Source organism: Hemitrygon akajei, chromosome 13 (assembly GCF_048418815.1).
Source record: "Hemitrygon akajei chromosome 13, sHemAka1.3, whole genome shotgun sequence".
Lineage (NCBI taxonomy): Eukaryota > Metazoa > Chordata > Chondrichthyes > Myliobatiformes > Dasyatidae > Hemitrygon > Hemitrygon akajei.
Window position 1 is genome coordinate 75,562,346 of NC_133136.1, and position 27,329 is coordinate 75,589,674.

General features: G+C 40.9%; 1 protein-coding gene across 2 annotated transcripts in view; it reads left to right on the plus strand.

The window, feature by feature from the left end:
* Positions 1–16,049: 16,049 nt before the first annotated feature.
* Positions 16,050–27,329, plus strand: part of dhx15 (DEAH (Asp-Glu-Ala-His) box helicase 15) — a 120,810-nt gene continuing 109,530 nt past the window's right edge. The window contains exon 1 of one of the 2 annotated variants that reach the window (XM_073064902.1): positions 16,050–16,372. In XM_073064902.1, coding sequence (XP_072921003.1) covers positions 16,302–16,372 — 71 coding nt within the window. In that variant the 5' untranslated portion in view covers positions 16,050–16,301. Of the gene's footprint in view, positions 16,373–16,518; positions 16,744–27,329 lie in introns of those variants that run through there. The other variant, XM_073064903.1, reaches the window with a different exon arrangement.

A 27,329-nucleotide genomic window follows, 5' to 3' on the forward strand; every position in this document is an offset into this window, starting at 1 on the left:
TGGGAGACCGTTTCACTGAACACCTACGCTCGGTCCGCCAGAGAAAGCAGAATCTCCCAGTGGCCACACATTTTAATTCCACGTCCCATTCCCATTCTGATATGTCTATCCATGGCCTCCTCTACTGTCAAAATGAATCCAAACTCAGGTTGGAGGAACAACACCTTATATACCGGCTGGGTAGCCTCCAACCTGATGGCATGAACATTGACTTCTCTAACTTCCGTTAATGCCCCTCCTCCCTCTCTTACCCCATCCCTGACATATTTAGTTGTTTGCCTGTTCTCCATCTCCCTCTGGTGCTTCCCCCCCCCCCCCCACCTTTCTTTCTCCCAAGGCCTCCTGTCCCATGATCCTTTCCCTTCTCCAGCTCGGTATCACTTTCACCAATCACCTTTCCAGCTCTTAGCTTCATCCCCCCCCCCCCCCCCCACCGGTCTTCTCCTATCATTTCGCATTCCCCCCTCCCCCCACTACTTTCAAATCTCTTACTATCTTTCCTTTCAGTTAGTCCTGACGAAGGGTCTCAGCCCGAAACGTTGACAGTGCTTCTCCTTATAGATGCTGCCTGGCCTGCTGTGTTCTACCAGCATTTTGTGTGTTGTTTGAATTTCCAGCATCTGCAGAATTCCTCGTGTTTACTTGTAAAAATGCTATTCCTTTCTTCAGTTCCCGTCTCGACCACATCTTTTCTCAGGATGACGCTTTCAATTCTAGAACATCTGAGTTGTCCTCTTTCTTCATAGAATGAGGTTTCCCTTTTACTACTGTCATGCTGCGCTCACTGGCATTTCCTCCATTTCCCTCATCCCCATCTTCCTGCTGCCACTACAGGCATAATGTTCCCCTTGTCCTTAGCTACCAACCCACAAGCCTTCGTATTCCTCACATCATTCTCCAACGTTTACAGTGGGGTCCTACTGCTATGCACATTGTTGTCCCTCCACCACTATCTACTTTCTTTAGAGATCGCTCTCTGTATGACTCCCTTGTCCATTCGTTCCTCCCCATTGATCTCCCTCTTGGCACTTATCCCTGTAAGTGAGACAAGTGCTACACCTCCTCCCTCACCACCACCATTAGGGCCCGAAACAGTTCTTTCAGATGAGCCGACACTTCACTTGTGAGCCTGTTGGGGTAATCTACTGTACTGTACTCCTGATGCGGCCTCCTTACATCGGTGAGACCTGACACAGATTTGAGGGATCACTCTGGGAGAGAAGGGATTTCACAGTGACCGTCTATTTCAATTTTACTTCCCATTTCCATTCTGACATGTCGGTCCATAGCTTCCTTTATTGCCATGATGTGCCCACACTTAGCTTGGAGATTAACACCTCATATTCTGTCTGTGGAGCCTTCAATCTGATGGCATGAACAACAATTTCTCTAACTTCTGGTAATTTCTTCCCCCTACCTTCTCTCATTTTCCATTCACCATTCCTGTTCCTCTCAAACCTCATGACTTCTTCTCACCCATCCATCCGTCCCTCTGATGACACTCCTTTTCCATGGTTCACTGTCCTTTCCTATCAGATTCCTTCTTCTTCAGCACTTTATCTCTTCCACCTATCACTTCCCAGCTTCTTACTACATCCTACCTCCACCACCCTCCTACACATCCTCTCACTTGGTTTTAGAAACATAGAAACATAGAAAACCTACAGCACAATACAGGCCCTTCAGCCCACAAGGCTGTGCCTACCATGTCCTTACCTTAGAAATTACCTAGGGTTACCCATAGCCCTCTATTTTTCTGAGCTCCATGTACCTCTCCAGGAGTTTCTTAAAAGATCCTATCATATCCGCCTCCACCACAGTTGCTGACGGCCCATTCCACGCACTCACCACTCTCTGCGTAAAAATCTTACCCATAACATCTCCTCTGTACGTACTTCTAAGCACCTTAACACTGTGCCCTCTTGTGTTAGCCATTTCAGCCCTGGGTAAAAGCCTCTGACTATCACACAATCAATGCCTTTCATCATCTTGTACACCTCTATCAGGTCACCCCTCATCCTCCGTCGATAGGTTTTAACCTATCATCTGCCAGCTTGCGCTCCACCCCATCCTCCACAGTCTTATTCTGTCTTCCTCCCCTTTCCTTTCCAGTCCTGGTGAATGTTCTTGGCCTGAAACATCGATGGTTTATTCCCCTCCACAGATGCTGACTGACCTGAGATCCTCCAGCACTTATGTTTTCTTTTTTACCCACCATTCCTGGAAATAGTCTGATCAATCTTCACAGCACAATTTCTTTTACAATAATATCTTTCTGAATTCTATATCGTACTACAACAGGAGAACACACTGACACTGCTCTTCTTACTGAGGTGGAGTAATTCTGTGTTGGAAAAGCCATAAACATAAATGATATAATTTCAATAATTTACTTCATGGCTTTGAAGAAACAGTACACAGTAATCTTCCATGCCTTAGGCGCAAGAGGCAATTATAAAATTCTGGGAGAAAACCTAATCACAAGAGCATAGCTATTGGCACCCACTACAATTTTGCTAAACAGATGCATTAGATGAAGAAAAGAACTAAGATGCATTACAAATTATCAAGAAGTAATATGGATCCTTGAAGGAATGTGGTAATTGGGAAAGACAGGGAGTCAGTTCTAGTGGGTAAATATTTTCACCACTGTCTACTGTCTAGACACATAAGAAAGCCACTGGCTCTGTGAAAGAATTTCAGATTTGGAAATCAAACTAGTTTTCAAACTTCTAAATAAACTGGAGAAAATGAGATGAAAAAATCAGGAGTAGCTGCCTGTTTACTGGAATCATTAGCATCACTGAAAGATTTGAAAACCTATTAATATTTGTTAGAAACCTATTTGGTCTCCTTCAAATCTCTGTGTAAAACACATATTCTTAGCACAGTTGATGCTTTCTTCTTCACAACTGTATAAAAAGAAATGTGAATCTTTGGGAAAATAAATTAGTATTTATAGCAAGGCAATTGATATGGCACCTTCACTTTGACTGGCAAGTGATTTCAACCAAATCAAGCCACATATTTTTATGCAGCACATTCACCAATTCTTTAGATGGAAACAAAGCATTTGTGACACGGGCTCTGGGTAGTTGTAGTGATGAGTAATGATTTTCATTATGCATAGAAATTATGGCAATTTTGGGGCTGTTGCACATACATTGTTCAACACAGAAATCCTAAAATTGCCATCAGTAATCCAGCATGTCAACATGTTATTTGCAACTTGTTCAACAATATCATTTAAAATGACTTCAATACAAGATACACCATATCTCTTGCGCTTACTTATATAAATTTCCAACTGGGTCAGATTTCCTGAAGTTCCTGAATAGCGAGCCATCCAATATGAGATACCTGTCTTATGAAAGTATATCATCAATTCTATACATAAATATTTTAAAATGTATGTTTTAGTTATAATTTAAATATATAATTCAGCATTTAATTTAATCACTTTCTCCATTAAAGACTTTGCATCTAGTGAAGTTAATTACATTCTCTCGTAATCCTTTTCAGGTAAAATCATAAACTCTAGTATATACATGGAAATGATTGATGGGAATATTAAATATTTAAAGGCTCAGTGCAATGGGGGTGCAATGGCTCTTATTTTTCTGGTTGCTGTAAATTATTGGATGTAAATATAGGGTTGATAATTAAGAATTCTGACAATGATAGCAAAGTGGCAAAGCAATTGACATTGAGGAAACAAGTGCTAGCCTAAAAATGGTGATCATGCCCATTGAGAAAGTGCGATGTGGAGTTTGCTTCCGGCCCCTTACCCCTCATCACCTGCCATCACCTCCCCCGGGTCCCCTCCTCCTTCCCTTTCCATAAGACCACAAGATATACAACCTGAACACAATTAGGCCATTTGGCCCACTGAGTCTGCTCTGCCATTTCATGATGGCTGATCCAATGTTCCTCTCTGCCCAAATCTCCTGCCTTCTCCCCGTATCCCTTCATGCCCTGAATAATGAAGAATCTATCAACCATTGCCTTAAATATAAATAAAGACAACTTCCACGGCTGCCTGTGGGAAAGAATTTCACAGATTCACCACTCTCTGACTAAAGAAATTCCTCCTCATCTCCATTCTAAAAGGATACCCCTTCCTGAGGCCATGCCCTCTGGTTTTAGACTCTCCCGTCACAGGAAACATCCTCTCCACATCCACTCCATCAAGGCCTTTCACAATTCGATAGGTTTCAATCAGGTCACCACTCATCCTTCTGAATTCTATTGAACACAGGCCCAGGGCCAACTGATGCTCTTCATATGACAAGTTATTCAATCCTGGAATCATTTTCGTGAACCTCCTTTGGACCCTCTCCAGTTTCAGCACAAAGGGGCCCAGATATGTTCACAATACTACAAGTGGGCCTCATCAGTGCTTCATAAAGTCTAAACATTATATCCTTGCTTTTATATTCTAGTCCTCTTGAAATGAATGCTAACATCACATTTGCCTTCCTCACCACAGACACAACCTGCAAATTAACCTTTAAGGAATCCTGCATAAAGACTCCCATGTCACTTTGTACCTCAGTTTTTATACTTTCTCTCCATTTAGAAAATAGTCAACCCTTTTATTTCTTCTTCTTCCTGACACTGTATTACATCTGCAAATTCTTTGTCCATTCTCCTAATCTGTCTAAGTCCTCTGTAGCCTCTCTACTTCCTCAAAACAACCTACCCCTCCACCTATCTTCATTTCGTCTGTAAACTTTGCAACAAAGCCATCAATTCCATCATCCAAATCATTGACATATGATGTAAGAAGGATCGGTCCCAACACACTAGTCATCGGCAGCCGACCAGAAAAGTCTCCCTTTATTCCTACTCTTTGCCTCCTGCCAATTGGCCACTGCTTTATCCATGCTAGAATGCTTCCTGTAACATCAAGGGCACATAGTTGTTAAGCAGCCTCATGTGAGACACCTTGTCAAAGGCCTTCTGAAAATCCAAGTACACAAGTTCAACTGATTCTCCTTTGACTACACAGCTTGTTATTTCTTCAAAGAATTCCAACTGATTTGTCAGGCAAGAATTTCCCTTGAGGAAACCACACTGACTATGACCTATTTATCAAGTACCCTGAGACTTCATCCTTAATAATCTATTCCAACAACATCTTCCCAACCACTGAGATCAGACAAATTAGCCTATAGTTTCCTTTCTTCTGCCTCTTTCCCTTCTTGAAGAGTGGAATGATATTTGCAATTTTCCAGAACCATTCCAGAATCTACTGATTTTTGGAAGATCGTTGCTAATGCCTCCACGATCTGTTCAGTCATCTCTACAGAACCTTGAGTTGTACACCATCTGGTCCAGGCAACTTATCTACCTTCAGACCTTTCAGTTTCCCAAGAACCTTTTTGAAAGAAATGGTAACTTCATACACTTCATGTCTCCTGGCACCTGGAACTTCCACAGTGATACTGATGCAAACAGAATGAGGTGGCAGATAAATATGTGTCTGAGGGATTGGGGCAGTGGGCAGGGATTTAGATTTCTGAATGAGTGGGACATCTTCTGGGGCAGGTTTAACCTGTACAAAAGGGACGGATTGCACTTGAATCCGAGTGAAACCAATATTCTTTCGGGCGGATTTACTAGAGCTGTTGGGAGTGATTTAAACTAATATGGCAGGGGGATGGGAATCAGTACGATAGAGCAGAGGATGAGCCAGCAGGTTTACAAGTGGATGGTGGGTGTAACATGAATGTAAGGAAGGACAAGCCAATGATTGGGTACAAATGCAGACAAAGCAAAGAGTTAACTGGTACCAAAGAGGCAAAATTCAAAAGGGCTAAGAATGCAGGACTGGGGATGCTGTATTTAAATTCATGTAGTATCAGGAATAAGATAGACAAACTCGTGGCACAATTATAGATTGCTCAGTATGACATTGTGGGCATCACTGAGTCACGGCTGAAAGAAGGCCTAGTTGGGAGCTTAACATCAAAGGATATACTTTGTATCAAAAGGACAGGCAGGAAGGTATTGGTGCTATAACCAAAGCAATAGTGGCTCTGTTGGTAAGAGATGGAATTACATCTTTAGAAAGAGGTGACTTAGGGTCAGAGAATGTTGAATCTTTGTGGATGGAGTTAAGAGGCTGCCAGGGTAAAAAAACGATAATGGGAATCATATACAGGCCTCCAAATAGTAGCCACGATGTGGGGTTGAGATTGTAAATGGAGCTGGAAAAGGAATGTAATAAGGGCAATGACACAATTGTAATGGGGAACTTCAATGTGCAAGGGGATTGGGATAATCAGGTTGGTGTCGGGTCGTAAGAGAGGGAATTTATTGAATGCCTACAAGATGGCTCTTTGGAGCAGCTTGTGCTTGAACTTAAATGAGGAAAGGCTATCTTAGATTGGGTGTTGTGTAATAACCCAGATCTTATTAGGCAGCATAAGGTAAAGGAACCCTTAGGAGACAGTGATCATAGCATGATTGAATTCATACTGCAATTTGAGAGGGGAAGCATAAATCTCATGCATCAGAATCAGAATGGAATAAAGGGGATTATAAGGCAGAGAGAGGAGCTTACCCAGGTGGATTGGAGGAGGATACTGGTGGGGATGATGGCAGAGCAAAGATGGGTGAAGTTTCTGGGAATAGTTCACAAAGCACAGGATAGATATGTCCCAGAGAAGTTGTTCTCAAATGGCAGGGGTAGGCAACCGTGGCTGACAAGGGAAGTTAAGGATTGCACAAAAGCCAAAGAAAGGGCATATAAGGTAACAAAAGTTAGTGGGAAGTTGGAATATTGGGAAGCTTTTAAAAAACAACCAAAGGCAACTAAAAATCCTTTAAGAAGGAAAAAGATGAAATATGAGGGCAAACTAGCCAAATAAATATAAAGCAGGATACTAGAAGTTTTTTTTCAGTTATATAAAGAGTAAAAGGGAAGTGAGAGTTGATATTGGACCACTGGGAAATTATGCTGGTTAGGTCATAATGGGGGACAAAGAAATGGCAGATGAACCTAATGGATACTTTGCACCAGTCTTCACTGTGGAAGACACTAGTAGTATGCCAAGGTCTGTAAGTGGCAGGGAGCAGAGTGAGTACCATTGCTTTACAAAGGAAAAAGTGCTAGATAAACTCAAAGGTCTTAAGGTGGATAAGTCACCTGGGCCAGATGGACTACATCCCAGAGTCCTGAAAGAGGTTGCTGAAGAGATAACAGATGCATTGGTAATGATCTTTTAAGAATCACTTGATTCTGGCATGGAGGACTGGAAGATTGCAAATGTCATTCCATTCTTTAAGAAGGGAGGAAGACAAAAGAAAGGAAATTATAGGCCAGTTAGTCTAACCTCTGTGGTTGGAAAAGTGTTGGGGTCTATTATTAAGGATGAGGTTTCAAGGTACTTGGAGACTAATGATATCTTAAGTCAAAGTCAGCATGGTTTCTGTAAAGGGAAAGCTTGTCTGACAAATTTGTTACTTTGAGGAAGTAACGAGCATTGTGGACAAAGGAAAGGCAGTGGATGTCATTTACTTGGATTTTCAGAAGACATTTGATAAGGTGCCACACGTGAAGCTGCAATACAAGATAAAGTCCTATGGTTTTACAGGAAGGATATTGGCATGGATGGAGGAATGGCTGACAGGCAGGAGGCAGCGAGTGGGAATAAATGGGCCTTTTCTGGTGGCCACCAGTGATTAGTGTTGTTCCTCAGGGGTCAGTATTAGGACCATTGTTTTTCACATTGTTTGTCAATGACTTAAATAATGGAATTGATGCCTTTGTGGCAAAGTTTGCAGATGATACGAAGATAGGTGGAGGGGCTTGTCGTGCTGAGGAAGCAATGTGATTGCAAAAGGACAAACAAATTGAAAGAATGGGCAAAAAAGTGGCAGATGTAATACAGTGGTGGGAAAAGTATGATAATGCATTTTGGTAAAAGGAACAATCGTGCAGACTATAATCTAAATGGGAAGAAGGTTCAAACATCAGAGGTGCTGAGGGACTTAGGAATCTTTGTGCAAGGCTCCCAGAAAGCTGATTTACAGGGTGAGTCTATGGTAAAGAAGGCAAATGCAATGTCGGCATTTATTTCAAGGGGAATAAAATATAAAAGCAAGGAGATAATGCCAAGGCTTCACAAGACACTAGTCAGGTTGCACTTGGGAGTATTGGCAACAGTTTTGGGCCCCATGTCTCATACAGGATGTGTTGTCATTGGAGAGAGTCCAGGGGAGGTTCACGAGGATTATTCTGGGAATGAAGGGGTTAACATGAGGAGCTTTGGGCCTGTAATCACTGGAATTTAAAAGAATGTAGGAGGGATCTGATTGGTTGTTGAAAGAGCTAGATAGGGTGGATGTGGAGAGGATATTTCCTATGGTGGGGTTATCCTGAACTAGAAGGCATAATTAAGCCTCAAAATTAAGAGGGGACCTTCTAGAAAAGAGGTAAGGAGTTGTTTTTTTTTAGCTAGAGAGTGGTGATTCTGTGGAATGCTCTGCCAGAGACTGCGGTGGAGACCTAGTCCATAGGTATATTTAAGGGGGAAGCTGATAGTTTCTTCCAGCCCCTTGGTATTGTTACATTCCCCAGTAACCGGGTAATTTTCCAGCAAAGATAGATGGGTCCACCGAAGCCTGATGCTACTATTTTCAAACGTTTTTATTTATAAAGGGGCACAAACGTATGGTTAATACAAAACATTCAGATCATATACGTCGTCACAACTCAATCTAAAGCACAAGTATAGAAATAATCAATCAGAAATAAGCTCTATCATTGTCTAGGGGTAATGTAAACATATATTGTTTACTGGATATTTAAAAGTCTTTTTGCGGTCACTGCAGTTCCACCCGCTGCCGTCGTTGTGGTGTCGCGTTGGTGCACTTTTGTTAGACGGGGGGGGGGGGGGGGATGAAAGAGTTACCCGACCGGTTTTCCAACCTGGAAGAGTTCGGTTTGTCGGAGCCTCGTTGGGGGGGATTGAACGCTCCTCTGTGGCCTCCCCTGTAGCTAAGCCGTTCTTCCGTTGTGGGGTCGCCAATCCCAGGCAAGGAAAAGACGCACACAAACCCCACCACCGGCTGTCGCTCTCAAAACGCTGTCTCAGGATCTCAAGCACGTCTTCTGGTGTGTCTGAAGGGGTCCTCCCCCACCCCCAGACCCTCCTTTATACTTCCTCACGGGATCGCCGGTGTCAATCTCTCTCAACCAGCCCACTTTGCCCGAGGGCTTTACACGTGGTCTTCATGAGACAATAGTCAAGGTCGCTTTATTCTGCTTCCCGGGGGAACGTGGTCTTCAGCACGTCTCCCTCTCTCTCTTGGGTCATTTGACCCCCCCTTGACTAGGGCTCTTGCGAATCTCACAAAGGAGGGGGCTGGGGTCATAACAGTATGAACATCAAATTCTCCAACTTCCGGTAATTCCCTCCCTCATCCTACTTTTACTCTGCCTTCTCTTCCAGCTGCCTATCACCTCTCATGATTCTGCCTTCTTCTACTACCCATAGTGCTTTCCCCTTACATTCCTTCTTCACCTTTCCTGCCTATCCCCTCCCCCACCCCTTGATCTTTCCTCTGATTGGTTTTTCACCTGGCACCTTCTTTATAGGGCCCCTGCCCCCTCCTTCTTCAGTCCTGATGAAGGGTCTCAGCCCAAAACATTGACTGCTTGTTTCCACTGATGCTGCCTGACCTGCTGAGTTCTTCCAGCTTGTTTGTATGTGTTGATAGTTTCCTGATTGGTCAGGGCATCAAAGGATATGGTGAGAAGGCAAGTGTATGGGATTGAGTTGGATCTGGGATCAGCCATGATGGAATTGTGGAGCAGCCTTGACGAGCTGAATGGCCTAATTCTGCACCTATGTCTTATTGTCTAAAGCTTTTTCAGTTTGTCTGCCATTTCCTTGTCCCTCATTACTACCACTCCAGCATCATTTTCCAGTGGTCCAATGTCCACTCTCACCTCTCTTTTACACTTTATGTATCTGAAGAAACAGTTGGTATCCTCTTTAATATTATTGGCTAGATTAATTTCATATTCCATCTTTACCTTCTTAATGACTTTTTTACTTGCCTTCTGTTGGTTTTTAAAAGCCTCCCAATCTTCTAACTTCCCACCATTTTTATGCCCTCTCTTTGGCTTTTACTTCTTGTTAGTCACAGTTGTGTTATCTTGTCTTTTGAATACTTATTCCTCTTTGGGATGTATATATCCTGTGCCTTCCGACTTGCTTCCAGAAACTCCAGCCATTGCTGCTCTGCCATCATCCCTGCCAGTGTTCTTTTCCAATCAATTATGGCCAACTCCTCTCTCATGTCTCTGTAATTCTCTTTACTCCACTGTAATACTGATACATCTCACTTTAACTTCCAGAATAATCAATCCCCTAGTGGGCTCAACCACGAGCTGCTCTAAAAAATTATCTCGCAAGCACTCTAGAAATTCCCCCTCTTTGAATCCAGCACCAACCTGATTTTCTCAATATACCTGCAAATTGAAGTCCCCCATGACTATTGTAACATTGCACACTTAGCATGCATTTTCTATTCCCACTGTAATTTATAGGCCATATACTTACTACTGTTTGGGGTCTTTTTACCCTTGCAGTTCCTTAGCTCTATCAACAATGATTCAACATTTTCCAAACCTATGTCAACTATGGCCCACTCTTCTCTCCCATCAGATTCTTTCCTTTCCAGCTCTTCACCTTTCTTACCCACCTGGCTTCACTTATCACCTTCTAGCTATCCTCTTTCCCCTCCTCCAACCATTTTATTCTGTTGTCTTTTCTCTTCCTTTACAGTCCTGAAAGAGTCTCATCCTAAAACGTCAACTGTTCATTCATTTCCACAGTGCTGCCTGACCTGCTGAGTTCTTCCAGCATTTTGCATGTGTTGCTTTGAATTTCTTGTGTTTGTGAATATTTCCTGTTCTTTTGAAGTCATGAGTGCAGCTGATAATGTCACTATTTGTATAACGGCCATTTCCACCCTTGTTCTCACACATTGAAGCTCTTGGATGAAGTCTGTGAACAATCACAACATAACTTGGAGGACATGGTATTACTTTGTTTCATTCTTCATTGTTTAAAGACACTCTGCTGGAATCGAGGAACCTGACTGTGCAGTTACAGCATTGATTATAGGCTGCTCAGACAATGTCACGGTGATTCAAGTGTTCATCTTTGCCACGTAAGTGTTTAGAGTACCCGCCTCACCTGGCAAAGTGTTTCAGATTCCAATCCCTTTCTTGAGTTAAAAATAAAACTTCCTCAGGCTGACAATCCATACATGGAACCAGCTGAGGAGAGTGATGAAGGGCAGGGGCAAGGTGGAAATGGGAGACAAAGACTGACGGGAGAGAAAAAGGGGTAGAAGAAGTTCTGTTGGAGGAATGGTGTGTGGAGCTAGAGACAAAGGCTGACAGATGACAAGCAGTGAGAAACAAGGCTGCAAATGATGGAATCTGATAGTGAGGAAGATGATGAGTGGAACCAGAGAAGGGAGGAATGATGGGTGAATGAAACCAGTTGGGGGAGGGAATAGAAAGTCCACTGGGTAAGTGTGTAGGTGATACACAGATGGAACCAGGCAGGGGAGCACAACAAAACTGGGGGGAGCAGGGCAGGATAAAGGGACAGATGGGGTAGTTGACAGAACATGGGTGAGTTAGAGGAGACAGGGAAGAACACGGGAGGTATAGGTTACCTGAAGTTTCATGCTCTTGAATTGGGGACTCCCCAAGAGGAATACCAGGTTCCTTTAATGTGTATTTGGCCCCACTCTGGCAGTGGAGAAGACTGAGGATGGTCGGATCAGTGCAGGAATGGAAAAGGAAATTGAAATGGCATGTAACTGGGAACTCAAGATTTCCAGTGTGAACAGAGAACGAATGATCTGCAAAATGGTTGGTTGGTGTACACTTGGTCTCGCCAACGTAGAGATAGCCACACTGCAAGCAACAAGTGCAACAAAGTTGGAGCAGATGCATATGAATCTTTGCCTGACCACAAGACTGTAATACATAGGAGCAGAATTAGGGCATTTGGCCTATCGAGCCTGCTCCACCATTCCACCACAGTTTAATTATTATCCCTCTAAATCCCATTCTCCTGTCTTCTCCCTGTAACCATTACTCTTAGTAAGCAAGAACCTATCAACTTCCACTTTAAATATACCCAATCCATAGTCATCCATGCAATAAATTCCACAGATTCCTCTGGCTAAAGAAATTTCACCTAATCTCTGTTCTATTCTGAGGCTGTGCCCTCTGATCCTAGATTCCCTCATTATAGGAAACTTGCTCTTCTACCTAGGCCTTTCAAAATTCAATAGTTTTCAATGAGGTTCCTCCCATATTCTTCTAGACTCCAGCAAGTACAGGCCCAGATCTGGAAGGGCCACTTAGCCCCTTGGATTGTTAGGAGAGAGGATGTGAAGGGACAAATGTTTTATCTCCTATGTTTGCAGAGGAAAATGTCAGGGGATGGAGATGGGTGGGTAGTGGGCGTTGAGCGAACCAGTGTTCCCTGAGGAAAGCACAAATGGATGGAAAGGGGCAGATGTCACTGGTGGTGAGATGGTGTTGCTGCTGCTGGAAATGATGAAAAGTGATGTGCTGAAGGTTGGTGGGGATGATATGGGAGGATCAACGGAACTCTGTCTGAGAAAGGGTGGTGAGAGTGCAAGTCTGGGAAATGGAGGAGTTGTGGATGAGGACTCCATCAACCATGGTAGAAGAGAAGCCACACTTCAAAAAGGAGGACATTTCAGATGTCCAGGAATAGAAAACATCATCTTGAGAATAGATGCAGTGGAAACTTGAAACATTGACATATTCCATATCCCTGCTATAACACCTTACCTACCTCAAAGTAAAAGTATGGAAATAACTGGCCATGCAGAGTGGGTGGAGGACCTCGGGGCAGGAACCAGAAGCATACCCATTTACACTTCAGGAACACCTTATTTTTATTGGACCCCTCTCATGGACTGAGGCTTTGTAAGATTGTCATCACCCATATACGTACTTCTGGTCATGTACTCAAGCCAGAACTGCTTGCTCCATGGAGAACACGGTCACTATGACTTTCAACTTCCTTGCAACATGATTTTTCCAAGCAAAAATAAAACTTTTGTAATATATCACAATTTGGTGCACAGGGAGGTCACCCAGGTACTGTTTTCACATTAAAAGTTTTCTTTGTACATGTAATAAGATTATAATTAGGAACAAGAACTGGCCCTTTGAAGCTGCTGTGATATTATTCAACATCATTGCTGACCTTCAACCTCAGCTCCAAATCCTTCACTACCCTCATATTTCTTTATTCCCTCAATATCTAGAAATCTATTGCTCTTGGTTTCCAACAGACTCAATGATTAAGCCTCCAAAATAATCTGAGGTAACAATTTCCAAAATTCCCTACACTTTGAGTCGAGGTTTTCTTTATTTCAGACCTAAATGAGTCTGATAGTATCCCTTAAACTGAGACTGGAATCTCTGACCTCTCAGCCAAGGGCAGCATCTACTCTGCATGTAACCCAAAAAACCATTACAGAGAGATCAGTTTTAATCATTCTAAACTTTGGAGAATAAAGCACTGCTGGATATCCCCTCTTTGGGCAAATCAGATCTCCCAAGAACATGGGAAATCTTTAATACATTCCCTTTATGAAACGTGTATTTTTTTTTGTAAGAAGGACAAAACTGTGCAAAATACTCCAGGTGTGGTTTCACTGAGGTTCTGCAGTTGTAGCTGTTTCCAGTTATAGAAAGGTGGTGACTAAGAACATAAGAAATGGGAGCAGGGGTAGGCCATCTGGCCCATTGAGCCTGCTCCGCATTCAGTAGGGAAGCAGATTTATGTTCGCCAAAGGAAAAACAATTGGATGGTGCAAATCTGAAATAAAAGCTAAATATGCTGATAATACTTAGCAGATGGAGCATTAACAGAATATCTTTGATAATTTCAAACAATAATTCTGCATTTTCACGTCTTCCAGATTTTTATTATGTTGCATGAAACACCTTTTATGTCGTTAAATCACTTTCTTCAGAATCGGGTTTAATATCACCAGCATATATTGTGAAATTTGTTATCTGAATGGCAGCAGTACAATATATGATAATATAGAAAAAAAGTAAATCAATTACAGTAAGTATATATGTATATTAAATAGTTAAATTAAAAAAGTGCAAAAACAAATAATTTTAAAAAGTGAGGAAGTGTTCATGGGTTCAATGTCCACTTAAGAATTGGATGGCAGAGGGGAAGAAGCTGTTCCATCCTTTCATATATATACCTTGCTCTTTGTCCTTTCAATCACTCCAACCATTTTGTTTAAAATCTGTCAATCTTCTACTATTCCTCTTGGTGATATGAGTTTATGAACTGCTAGCTGTTTGCTTCTCTTAATAGCTCTAATAATTTCTAGATTTTTATAGAATTAACAACATTGCTAAAAGAATTAGAGACATGAAGAAATATTTCTTTTCCTTTGTAAAGTGTTTCCTAAATTTGAGAAACATAGAAAATAGGTGCAGGTGTAGGCCATTCGGCCCTTCGAGCCTGGTGCAGGCCATTCAGTATGATCATGGCTGATCATCCAACTCAGAACCTTGTACCTGCTTTCTCTTCATACCCCCGATCCCTTTAGCCACAAGGGCCATATCTAACTCCCTCTTAAATATAGCCAATGAACTGGCCTCAACTGTTTCCTGTGGCAGAGAATTCCACAGATTCACCACTCTCTGTGTGAAGAAGTTTTTTCTCATCTCGATCCTAAAAGGCTTCCCCTTTATCCTGAAACTGTGACCCCTCGTTCTGGACTTCCCCAACATCGGGAACAATCTTCCTGCATCTAGCCTGTCCAATCCCTTTAGAATTTTATACGTTTCAATAAGATCCCCCCTCAATCTCCAAAATTCTAGTGAGTATAAGCCTAGTCGATCCAGTCTTCATATGAAAGTCCTGACATCCCAGGAATCAATCTGGTGAACCTTCTTTGTACTCCCTCTATGGCAAGAATGTCTTTCCTCAGATTAGGGGACCAAAACTGTACGCAATACTCCAGGTGTGGTCTCACCAAGGCCTTGTATAACTGCAGTAGAACCTCCCTGCTCCTGTATTCGAATCAGTTACAATTAATTGAAGGGAAAATTTGTGTGGGACTTTGGTGAAAAAGTTTGGGTTAAATGGAGTGTGATTAGATTATATTAAAGTTGGAATAGATTGTACATCTTATTTTCATTTCAATTTTCAGGTCACTTCACACCATTCCTTGAAATTGTACCAAATAACAGTGCAGCATCCTTTACTTAAAAAAAAGTGTTTGAACCCTCCAGAAAAGTTTCACACTCCACTATATTGTACATTGTAGGGACATTTTCTGTGAACGAAGTGTTACATCCCAGCCTGCATATTTATGGAGAGATTTTAGTTTGAAAGTTTAGGAAGTAACATTTTAAATTTTCAGATAAATGACAACTTCTACAGTGTATATTCTATTTTAATAAGTTTTTTCTTACATTTTGTAAGTTGGCATGGCTTTGTCAATTCCTGTTCACGCAGTGAAAACTGAAAATTAATTAAAAAAACACTTCCACAGATTTTAAAAACATTATGGATGTTAAATAAAGATGAACTATATTTCAACTCGAGATTGTGACCATCATTTTGCATATAGCAAATGTAGCCGTGTGTTCTAAATACTAGTCCGATGACAAAATGGTATTGCTCATTATGTAATTCATTCCAAGGTCAGTCTAGTTAATTATTCAAACATCTGAAAAAAAACTGCAGATGGGATGGGATGAAATTGATTTAATTTTACTCTCTGAAACGGTAAACAAATAAACATTACCCAGGACTCACATGAATTAGTATAGCGTAAGTGGCAAAAGCCTATACATACAAGGTGTAAATGCCCTTCAAAGATATATTTACATTTTTAAAAATACCCACAGCTCCCTCCCTCATTGTGTGACCCACAGCGTGGCCGTACGAGAACGAGGTACGTCTGTGGTCCGCGACCCGCCATTTTGTGGGAGCCGGGCGTGCTTTGGGGCCTGTTGCTGGTAGCGGGAGCGGAGTTAGGGGGCGGGGGGGGTGAGCTGGTGATCATCCGGGGCAGGAAGGCACCTTCTCGGGAGCCGGGAGCAGGAGAAGGGAGGCTCGCTATAATCCGAGGAGGCGCTGCCGGGACAGTGACTTACCAGGCGCAGGCACGCGAGTGGGAACCCGGAACAAGAGGGGGAGACGGGATCGGAAGGCGCCGGGACCGTTCCAGAGCGGAGAGACATGTCGAAGCGGCACCGCGTGGACCTGGGGGACGATTACTCGTCCAGTAAGAAGCGCGTCACCTCGGACGGGTAGGTTAATCCGCGGTGCACGGCGCCGGCGGCTGGCTGCTGCCTGTTTGAATGAAAGCGCTGGGCTTCGGGTCACGCCGAGCCGAGCCGACGGCGGCCCGGCCTTGTCCAGCAGGAGTTTTTTTTGAGGAGGGGGGGGTGTTGATGTGGGTGGTTGTCGAGGAGCGCCAGTCTCGGCTGGGCAGCGCGCGGACGGACTGAGCGGAAGGGGCGGCTGCGGCGGTTCCGTCTCTGCCGCTAGCGGACAGACCGCTCGCTGCTTATCGGGAGCGGCGGCGAGGCCCAAGGCAAGGCCTGCGAAGGCTCGAGTCCAGGACCTTGCGACCCAGAGTCACCGGCCTGCGGGCTTTTCTGCCCATGTCTCGCTTCAGGTAGCTTTTGTTTTCGCGTACAGTTAGACCTGCTTCCGAACGGCGTCTTGCCGGCTTGCTTAGATAATGGATGCAGCCTCACGGATAGGCGCCGCTGCCCTGCTCTTGTTTATTCACATGGCCCGGCCACGTTTCCGAGGCCATGCCGGCTCTATTAAGGTTTCTGCAGAACCCTGGAGTGAAGATGAAGAAGCGGAGCAGTAAAGTTTTTCGCATCCATCGATATGGCGCCGGAATTAGGCTTTATAGACGTTAATTTTTTCCTTTTCAAGTTATATTTTTCGCATCGGTGTTCCTTGGTCGTATCTGGAAAAGGCATAGAATGGCTGGTTTTCCTGTTCACTCTAAGATTAAGGTTTCGGGATACAAGAATATGATTTTCGGCTTATTAAAAAGTGCTTTTTTATAATCTTCACTCCCCCCCCCCCCCCCCCCATCATGCTAGGGTTGCTGGGTAGGCTTGAAATCGTCACTAAAATGGTGCCCAACACTGTTATGTCTCGCGTAGGGAGATAAAGAACAACGGGTAGGAATAGGCCATCCAATTGAATAGCTAATCCTCAATTCAGTAAGGTGTAGGAATCGATTGTTTGGTTGCTTCTGAGAAGATTGACTCTTCCTATTACAATTCATAATTGCCGTTTTTTTGTTATTTTGCCCAAATACTTTGTTCATTTATTCATTGCTGGTCCAGCTGTTCACAACAAAACAAAGGGCAAAACAATTAATTAAGTTCTTCATGAAAGAGAACCCAAATAGTTTTCTCAAATCATAAACGAGAATAAAGAGTCTGCAGGAAAAATTGGAAATAGTGGAAATTATGGCTAGTTGCAAAAAAACCTGCTAGATAAATCAGTAACACAAAGGGTACAATCCTAGGGTCTGATAGTCAATATCCCAGAGTATTCAAAGAGCAGGTGTGGAAATAGTGGGTGTTTTGGTTGTCATCTTCAGAAATCTTACAGATGGATCTGTTGCTCTGTATCAGAGGATGACGAATGTAACCAACCTGTTTTTTAATGGATTGGGGGGGGGGGGGGTGGTATAAAAGCAGGATTCTAGATTGATTAGCCAAACATCAGAAAATGATAAAACCTACCATGAAAGATGTGAAAATGGGGCATCTAGATGGCTGGGAACACAACATGTAATATTTTTTAGGTAGTTGACAGTTTGAAACAGGTTAAGATTGTAAGTTGCAAGAAGGATGCAAAGAACTTCAAGATTTAGATAAACTGATTAAGAGGGCAAAGTAATTGCTGGTATGGTATAATGCAGAGAAAATTGAAGCTACCTTGATAATTAAAATATAATGACAGTATTTTTAAATAGTAAGAGATTGGGAAACATTGATATTCAAAGGGATCTGTCCATCCTTGTAGGCTATTCACGTAAAGCAAGTGTGCTAATGCAGAAGGCAAATAAATTATCTCACTAAGTGACAGAGCAGGCTCAAAGGTCCTATTTCTATTATCAGCCAGTTTCAGTGTTATTAAAGAATGTTTCGGATCAGAAGACTTGCAATTCTATTTTTATTTACAAATCTAACTGAATTTAAAAGGCCCCTCACTGAGGGTGAAGGGGCTTGGGAGGAAGGGTGAGAAGGGACAAACAATAACCAAAAATATAGTCTGTGCATGATTATAACAACTATAAGATGTAGTTCAAAGTAACTAAAAGTTATGTTTTACAGAATGGCTGCATTGCCTATAAGAATAGCTGGAACTTAGCTGTGTTAAATCCAATCTTGGAATTGTGCAAAGTTCTTGAGAGATTGTAGAGATGGGAGTGGGGTAAAAGACCATGTAGAATATCTAAAACAATGAGAAAATGAAATTGGGTTGCTGTGCAACTGAGAAATTAGTTTAGATTAGTGAGTGCAGAGATTATGGATGAATGGTCTCAGTATGATAGAGGATACAGACAGTATTTTATTGAGATACAGCGTGGAATAGGCCCTTCTGGCCCTTTGAGCTGCGCCACCCAGCCACCCCCAGTTTAACCCTAGTCTAATCACAGTTTACAATGACAAATTAACCTACTAGCTGGTATTCCTTTGGACTGTGGAAGGAAACCTGAGCACCTGGAGAAAACTTGCACATTCCTCTGAACTCTGTACAGATCATGTCGGAATTGAATTCCAAGCTGAGCTGTAATAACGTCGGCTATCTGTGATGCTACTGTAGCTGATGAGTTCTAGATTAAGGAAGATGGAGCTGGCTTGGGTAGCATTTGGCTTAGTGGAGTCCATAGTTAAATATTGCTAGAGTTGTGGTTTAGGCAGTCAGTGAGGCAGGAGATGGTATTAGAGGTTGAATTGGTTGGTCTAAATGATAGCATGATATGTGGTTGGAACATATCTTAATGTGAAATATGACACAGGTTGAGAGCTATTAGGCTTGGTGTTAGTGGCCAAGGCAAGGAGTCATTGTTTCTCCTGCAAATTTACAGTTTCTACCCTTTCTCCCCAACTTTCTATTCTATCCCTCCTGCTCCCCAATGTCGCTTATTGTCCTTTTGTGAACGATGCTTCCACCTTTCCATTGCTTACTCTTCACCTTCCCTCTTTGCATATTTTTTGCTGAATGTTGGATAAATTGGACAAAATATGGTGCAGTAGCAGTCATTAATGCCTGAATACATGTAGATGAGAAATAACGTTGGGTTAAAGATGTATCCTGTCAGAACCTCACAGATAATACCAGTAGAGAATTGTTCTTTTCAGATGATTTTCTGACTAACTGGGAATAAAAGGACAATGAGGCAGTAGCATGATTGAGGTACTGAGAAAACTTTGTATGGTCACCTATGGCAAAGATGACTGGCAGGTCAAAAGAGATGTTAATTTACCACAGTTAGCGAATAAGGTAGGAAGGTGTGTGGATTGTTTGCTTTTTATTGGCTGAATAACAACTCAAAAGCAGGGAAGTTGTGTTAAAGCTTAAATATAATTTTGCACAGTAAGGCCATTTAGTGCACTGGGTATTTGTTGCCTCCCAGTTGAACAAACCTATGGGTCCAATTCTTGCTCTTGTGTCCATCGATTCCTTTTTGATTATTTTGCCACAACATTCCAAGGGATATTTACAATAGATGATTAATCTACCAGTTTGACTTGGGCATGTGCAGAATCCGCATGGTTATAGGGAGAAGATTCAGATTTCACATATGGCACCTGAGACTACTGGAGATGTGATGCAGCAGCACCAGTTACACCACCACTCTTCACAGCCGCTAGGTTTTGCCTGGAGTCTTGTGAATAGTTATGGTTATCAGATTACTGGAAGAATATGACAGTGCTGGAAAGAGTGCAGCAGGAAGTTAAGGATGTTGTCAGGCTGGAGAATTATGATTGAGGAAAGGCAGGCTTGGCGTGCCCTTTTTTGAACAAAGGATACTCGAACAGCGGTTTGATTGAGATGTATGGAGATGGGCAGCTTTAGAAAAGAGGAAACAATTGACTGCAGGGCTGTATTTTTCATTCTTAAGGTTGAGATTTGCAGTAGGAAGTGTATTTCAAAACTTTAATTGTTGTAACAAAGCTTGATCTTTCCAGGTAATATTGTAGTCTCTTTAAATGGGAGAGCGTAAAGAAAATTTATTTTAGGCTGACATCTTTGTAAAATATGGGAAGATGGTCCTGCTATCCTTTTTAGTGGGTTTAATAGGCCTGAATTTTATCAGTTAAAGCAGACTTTCTACTCTGAAATGGTGAGGACACTGTTGATACATTCAAAAAGAGTAGCAGCCAAGATAATGATCTGCAGCTGTGTGAGTGGCGAGTCAAAAGTTGTGTAGGTGGTGCTTGATGAGTTTGGGGGTGGGTCGATTGCATTGCTGAACACTGCTTTTGTATGGTGTTGTCTGAGGGACTTGAAGATCAAGTTCAATTATCATACAACCACACAAAAATACCCATGAATATAGCCAAACGAAACCGTGTTCCTCTGGGACCAAGGTACAAAACACAGCACTGATAGTCACAGACATCACAAGGCACATAAGATAGCAGTAAACATACAGTATATAGCCCGTCCCTGAGAGACATTTCCTGTAAATTAATGGTGCATGGGTGTTATCAGCATGAACGAACAGCTCTCAGCAGTCAGCAGAGGGAAAGTATGCACACATACAATCCAACTTTCTTCCATTGAGCAAATACTGGATGGCAGCACTCGTGGGAGTGTCCAGCCTCCAACCTAGCATGGACACCACGTTATACCACCTCCATGTCTCCTGTCCTGGACTGCTGCAACAGGCAAGCCCATGGCTTGAGGCCTAGTCCCTGCTTTCACTGAGGCCATGCAGATCCCCCACCGTCTTGCCAATAAATGAGGGAAATGGACTTGCAACATTTTACAGTACCGATTTCCAACAGGATCTTGTGATCACTCAACTGTTAAGACTGCACACTGACTCCAATGCTTTTCTGTAGCAGGCAATTACACGGTTCATACCAAGTCCAGTTCCTCCCGTCATTGAGCAGCTCACTGATGGGGTAGAACTGCCATACCATACTTGAAGTTCTTAATGTTCAGCATTGTCTTGAGATGGTAAAAAAAAATGTTCTAAATAAAGGCCAAAACAATGTTGGTTGGCCCCTGCATCTGAATATCCCACCATCTTAACCTGAAGGAAGTACTTGGGGTCTTCCTGTGTAATTCTCTGCTAGCTTGTCTGGCCCTGGGCTAGAGTTCACCCACAAGTGAATGAGGGTTTTGTATTTTCTCTTCTAACAAACTTGGTAGATTTGCTTAACACATGTTTTCTGCAGCTTGTCATAAGCTCATTACCCCTACCAATAGCAGCTCGCCAGAGTCCTCTTTCCTGGGCTAGTCTTTCATTTTCACAAAATGTAGTCAATCAAAGATCCTTCTCTTCCAAGGATGAGTTCTTTGAAACTTCTGTTGGTGTTCCTGTGCAGCAATGGATTTTTATGGGATGAGGTTGCTTGCCCAATGCTCAACCCTCCTCCTTTTGCAGCCATGTTTATGGCAGAGTTGCTGCCTGTCATAATTGATTGGAATGTTGAGTTCCTGTTAAGTGAGTGGTGCATGTGAATGAACTGGAGACACAAGTAATGACAGATGCTAGAGTTTAGAGCAACACAAAGCATTGGAGGAACTCTGGGACAGTTGGCGTCTGTGGCAGGAAATGGACAGTCAACATTTTGGTTCAAGACCCTTCTTCTGCAGATGCTGCTTACCACTGAGTTCTCCAGTGAGTTGTGGTTGCTCCACATTCTATCATCTGCAGTCTCTTGTCTACTGAGTTCAAAATATGTCGCGGTGTTTGAGTGCACATCTATTCAGTGTCCCACTGGTGTTGCAGAAGCTTGCTTTGTGCAATTTGTTGTTTCCTACACGATACAAGTTAAATAGCATTTAAAAGGTACTTGGGAGAGGTCTCAAGATGGTGCTTATGGAGTGAGACTGTTTTGGGCTTCGCTCCAATCCTTTTACTTTTTTCTACCTACAAACACCCCCTAATTGACCTGTTTATAAAGGGGTTCATACTTATGAAATCTTTTTCAACTGTTTGAATCATTTTCAACTCATTAAAATGTCTAAACCACGAGAGCCTAAGGAATCGAAACAGACGAAAGAACTGTTAACTTTGGAAGCAATGGCAAAACTTATGAACGACAGACTCGAAAGGTCAAATGGAGCATAGTCTGTTATTATCCTCTTCGATTGAAAATCAGTTAATTAAATCTAGAACCCAGTTTTATGTACATGGAGATAAATCTGGCAAATTATTGGCTAATCAATTGAAAACTGCTTCGGTTAAACGACAAATTACTAAGATTTGTAAACGAGATGGCACTTTGACGATTGATCATAAAGAGATAAATAAAGCCTTTCAAGATTTTTATAATTCTTTATATCAATCAGAATTTGTTGAGGATTCTTCTATAATGGATGAATTTTTAAGAAAATTAAATATCCCAAAATTAACTACAGAAGATAGTGTGCTTCTAGATGCACCTATTACGGAAACCGAAATAAAAGAGGCTATTTTTTCAATGAATTCAGGTAAAGCCCCTGGTTCGGATGGTTATACTGCAGAATTTTTTAAATCCTTTTCCTCTATACTTTCTCCTTGGCTTTATAAAATTTTTAAAGATGTGTTAACTGTAGGTAAATTGCCACAATCTTTTTATGATGCCTCTATTTCTCTAATTCTTAAAAAAGATTAAGACCCCACTGAATGTGCATCCTATCGGCCTATATCTTTACTGAATACGGACTTTAAGATTTTTAGTAAAATTTTGGCCACTAGATTAGAAAATATATTACCTTGAATTATCTCTGAAGATCAGACTGGATTTATTAAAAATCGTTATTCATCTTTTAACATCAGAAAATTGATTAATATTATTTATACTCCTTCATCCAAAATACCAGAATGTGTCATTTCTTTAGATGCTGAAAAAGCGTTTAATAGAGTTGAATGGCCATATTTATTTAATACGTTGCAGCATTTTAATTTTAGTTCAAAATTTATATCATGGATTGAGTTAATATAAACCTTTGGCTTCGGTTTTCACCAATAATCAAAGATCTTTTTTTCAGTTATTCCGAGGTACAAGGCAAGGCTGTCCTTTTAAGTCCTTTATTATTTGACATTGTTTTGGTACCTTTAGCTATCGCCATTCGTGAATCACCTAATATTTTGGATATTACCCATGGGGAAGGGACTTATAAGTTATCATTATATGCTGATGATTTGTTACTATACATATCTGACCCTGAGAGATCTATTTCTGCTATTTTGTGCTTGCTTGCTCAGTTTAGTAGCTTTTCTGGTTACAAACTGAATTTTAATAAGAGTGAATTATTTCCATTAAATATGCAAGTTCCAGTTTATAAACACTTACCATTTAAAGTTGTCACAGATCATTTTACTTATTTGGGTATTAAAATTACCAAGAAACATAAGGATTTATTTAAAGTTAATTTTTTACCTTTAATTGACCAAATTAAGCAACTTGTTACCAGGTGGTCCCCATTACCTTTGTCATTGGTTGGTCGAATTAATGCTATTAAGATGATAGTGTTACCCAAAATTTTATATTTATTCCAAACACTACCAATTTTTATTCCTAAATCTTTTTTTGATATTATTGACTCTAAAATATCTTCGTATCTGTGGCAGAATAAAAATCCTAGACTAAGCAAAAAATATTTACAGAAGCCTAAGAAGGAGGGTGGTTTGGCTTTGCCAAACTTGAGATTTTGCTATTCGGCAGTCAATATTCGATATTTGATATTTTGGACACGAAACGATTATAGCATCTTGCCCACAATGGGTAAATTTGGAATGTAAATCTGTACAAGACTTTTCATTGTTTTCAATTTTAGGATCTTCACTTCCTTTTTCTTTATCTAAATTGAATAAACAAATAACTAATCCCATAGTTAAACATACATTGCGAATATGGTTTCAATTTCGTAAATTTTTTGGCTTGAATAAGTTTATCTTATCAAGTCCTATTATATCTAACTTTTTCTTTCGACCCTCTTTTATGGATCAAGCCTTTGTATTATGGAAAACAAAAGGTATAACATGTTTTCGTGATCTATTTTTAGATAATAGTTTTATGTCCTTTGAACAGCTATCTAATAAATATACCTAAAACTCATTTTTTTTAGATATTTGCAAGTTAGAAATTTCTTGAATAATATATTAGTCTTTTCCGAAATTATGTCCAATGGACATTATGGAAATTTTTTTAGCTCTGAATCCTGACCAGAGGGGTTTAGTAGCCACCATTTATAATATGATCATGAAAATACAGCCAGAAGTATCAGAAAAAATTAAGAAGGAATGGGAAAAAGAACTTCATTGTCTTATACCCACTGAGCAGTGGGAGAAAATTTTACAATTAGTCAATGCCTCTTCTATTTGTGCTAAACATGCCCTAATACAATTTAAAGTTGTACATAGGGCTCACACGTCCAAGGATAAACTTGCTCGATTTTACTCTCATGTTAATCCAACCTGCGACAGATGTCATTCTGAAGTAGCTTCATTGACCCACATGATTTGGTCTTGCCCTTGTTTGCAAAATTATTGGAAAGATATTTTTGGTACTATTTCAACAGTACTGAATATCAAATTGGAACCGCATCCTATTACTGCAAATTTCGGTTTACCAATGGTGGATAATATTTGTTTATCCCCCTCAGCTCGACGGATGATTGCATTTGTTACATTAATGACTAGAAGATCTATCCTATTTAATTGGAAAGAAATTAATTCTCCCAACTATATTTCAGTGGTTTTCTCAAATTATCTCTTGTTTGAGTTTAGAAAAAATTAGAAGTATTGTCTTTGATTCTTCAGTTAAATTTGAAGAAACTTGGAGACCATTTATCTAACATTTTCATATCAGTTAAACTGACTTTTCCTAAACCCTGCTTCTATTATCCTTAATTATTTGGATGGAGGTGCGGAGTTGTTGACGCTACTGTGTATATTTGACATAACTATGTTGGTTAGGTTTTTTCTTTTTTTGGGGGATTTTTTTTCTCTCTTATTTACTCCCTTTTTTCACAATTACTATGAGTTTGGGAGGTTATTATATATGGATTATCATCATGAATGTATACAACCTATTAATTATGTACTTTCAAACTGTCTGTATTCATGTTTCATTTATGTTTGTTTAAAATCAATAAAAGGATTTAAAAAGAAAGAAAGAAAAGGTACTTGGATTTAATTAGGTCATATGATCCTGATTTGAGTGCTTTACTCTTTATTTTAAATCTTAAGATGAAGAGATTTTTCTCTGTTCAAAACTTGTATTCCAGTGCTATCCACTGCCTAATACTGCTGCTAAAAGCTGTAAGCACATTTTGGGTTTCAAATGCAGTCCTGAAGACTTGCATCAATAGTGGATAAAAGAGTAAAATATTCCTGAGTACTATCTCTAAGCACAAATCCTAACTTTTCAATAACAGCTTACCTGTTGAATGAATAAAATGTTTAACTGAGTAGTAAATGACATTTATTAATTTAAGCCGTAAAGTTGCTGTGTTGAATCCTTTTGTCAATCAGCGTGTTTTTGTTAGGTATGAAAAATCTGGAAAATAATTCTGTGCTGTTCTAGATCTCTTACCTCATGGGGTATTAGGGCTCAAGGTCCTTGAGAAATTTAGTTCTGTAAAGTAATCCCTTAGGCATGCAATGCTTCACCTTTGCTGCTGCATGCTTGGCATATTTTGACATTCACGATGTTTCTTTATCATAGCTGACTCTTTTACAGTGCTGAAATTGCATTTCATTGTCAGCTACTTATCCTGCTTAAGTGAACAAAATTGGTAAAATCATTTTCTTTAAAACGTCCTGTTTTATGTCTCATTCCTCTGCTTTATTCCTTGTATTCTGTGTAATTATTTTTGAGTCTCATTTTTCTTTTGATGGTTTTTTAAATCCTTTTCCCTTTTGAACAACTTGTCCTCATTGTGTTCAGCCAATCATCTTGCTCTCTGGACAAGTTTAAGCCATGTTCCAGTCCACTCTTGCTCTTTCACTCCTCAGTTGATTATTTTCTTTCTCTTGACTCCATGCTTTTGTGATATTTTTAAAGTGATCTAAAGAATATTTAAGAATGAAGCTCCCAGAGAAGCCACAGTACCACTACCTGATAAGACTATTGGAAGTTAGCTTATTGTGTTTTACATCCATGGGTGGGGTGGGGGGAATCTGCTGAAAGTCATACTGTTCAAGTTTGGATCAGAACAGCATGAGAAGTAAGGATTTGCATTAGCATCCTTAAGTAAACTTTTGAAATTGTTATGCTTTATGTAAGTTTTTTTAATTTGCAGTCTTTGAGGTAAACTGTCTATTCATAGGCAAGCAAAACTGTATAGATGGCAATAGAAGATGATCAAAACAGGCAAGATGCATTTTCCCTGCTTAGTTTCCCACATCATCACCCAATGCGATTAGAGAGGGGAATTTAAAAAAAATTCTAATATAGATAAAATTATTAATGGGTTAATTCCTCAAAAAATCAACAGTGCAGAATTTGATTATAGTTGATTTAATCTATTTGGAACAAATTTTTTGAACATTACATTAAGGAGCCAACTAGGGAGCAGATTATCTTGGGCCTTATGTTGTGTAATGAAATGAAGTTAATTAGTATTCTGCAAATGATCCTGTAGGGCAAGGTGGGGGGGGGGTCCCCAACCTTGGGTCCACGGACCCCTTAAAGGTATTAGTCCATGGCAATAGTAAGATTGGGAACCCCAGCTCTGGGACAACATTTCTTAACTGGCAGGTGACCCAGTTTTCACACAGCTACACCCCATGTGACATCATGGAAATTGTGCAATGATGGCAGCCCACCAAATGCTGCGGTACAGGTCTTCCATTGCCATGAGTTTGTTGACCTTGAGTCTTTGCATGTCCTCTTGTGCACCACTGCACTGGGGCTGTGGGGCACTGCATCATAGGGGCTGGCTATTGTAAATGCTATTGGTTGGACAAATTGACTGACAGCTGCTGATGTCCTGCCCACCATCACACCCCTGTCACTTATACATATTTAATATTTGTCATTTGCTTTCGGGTAC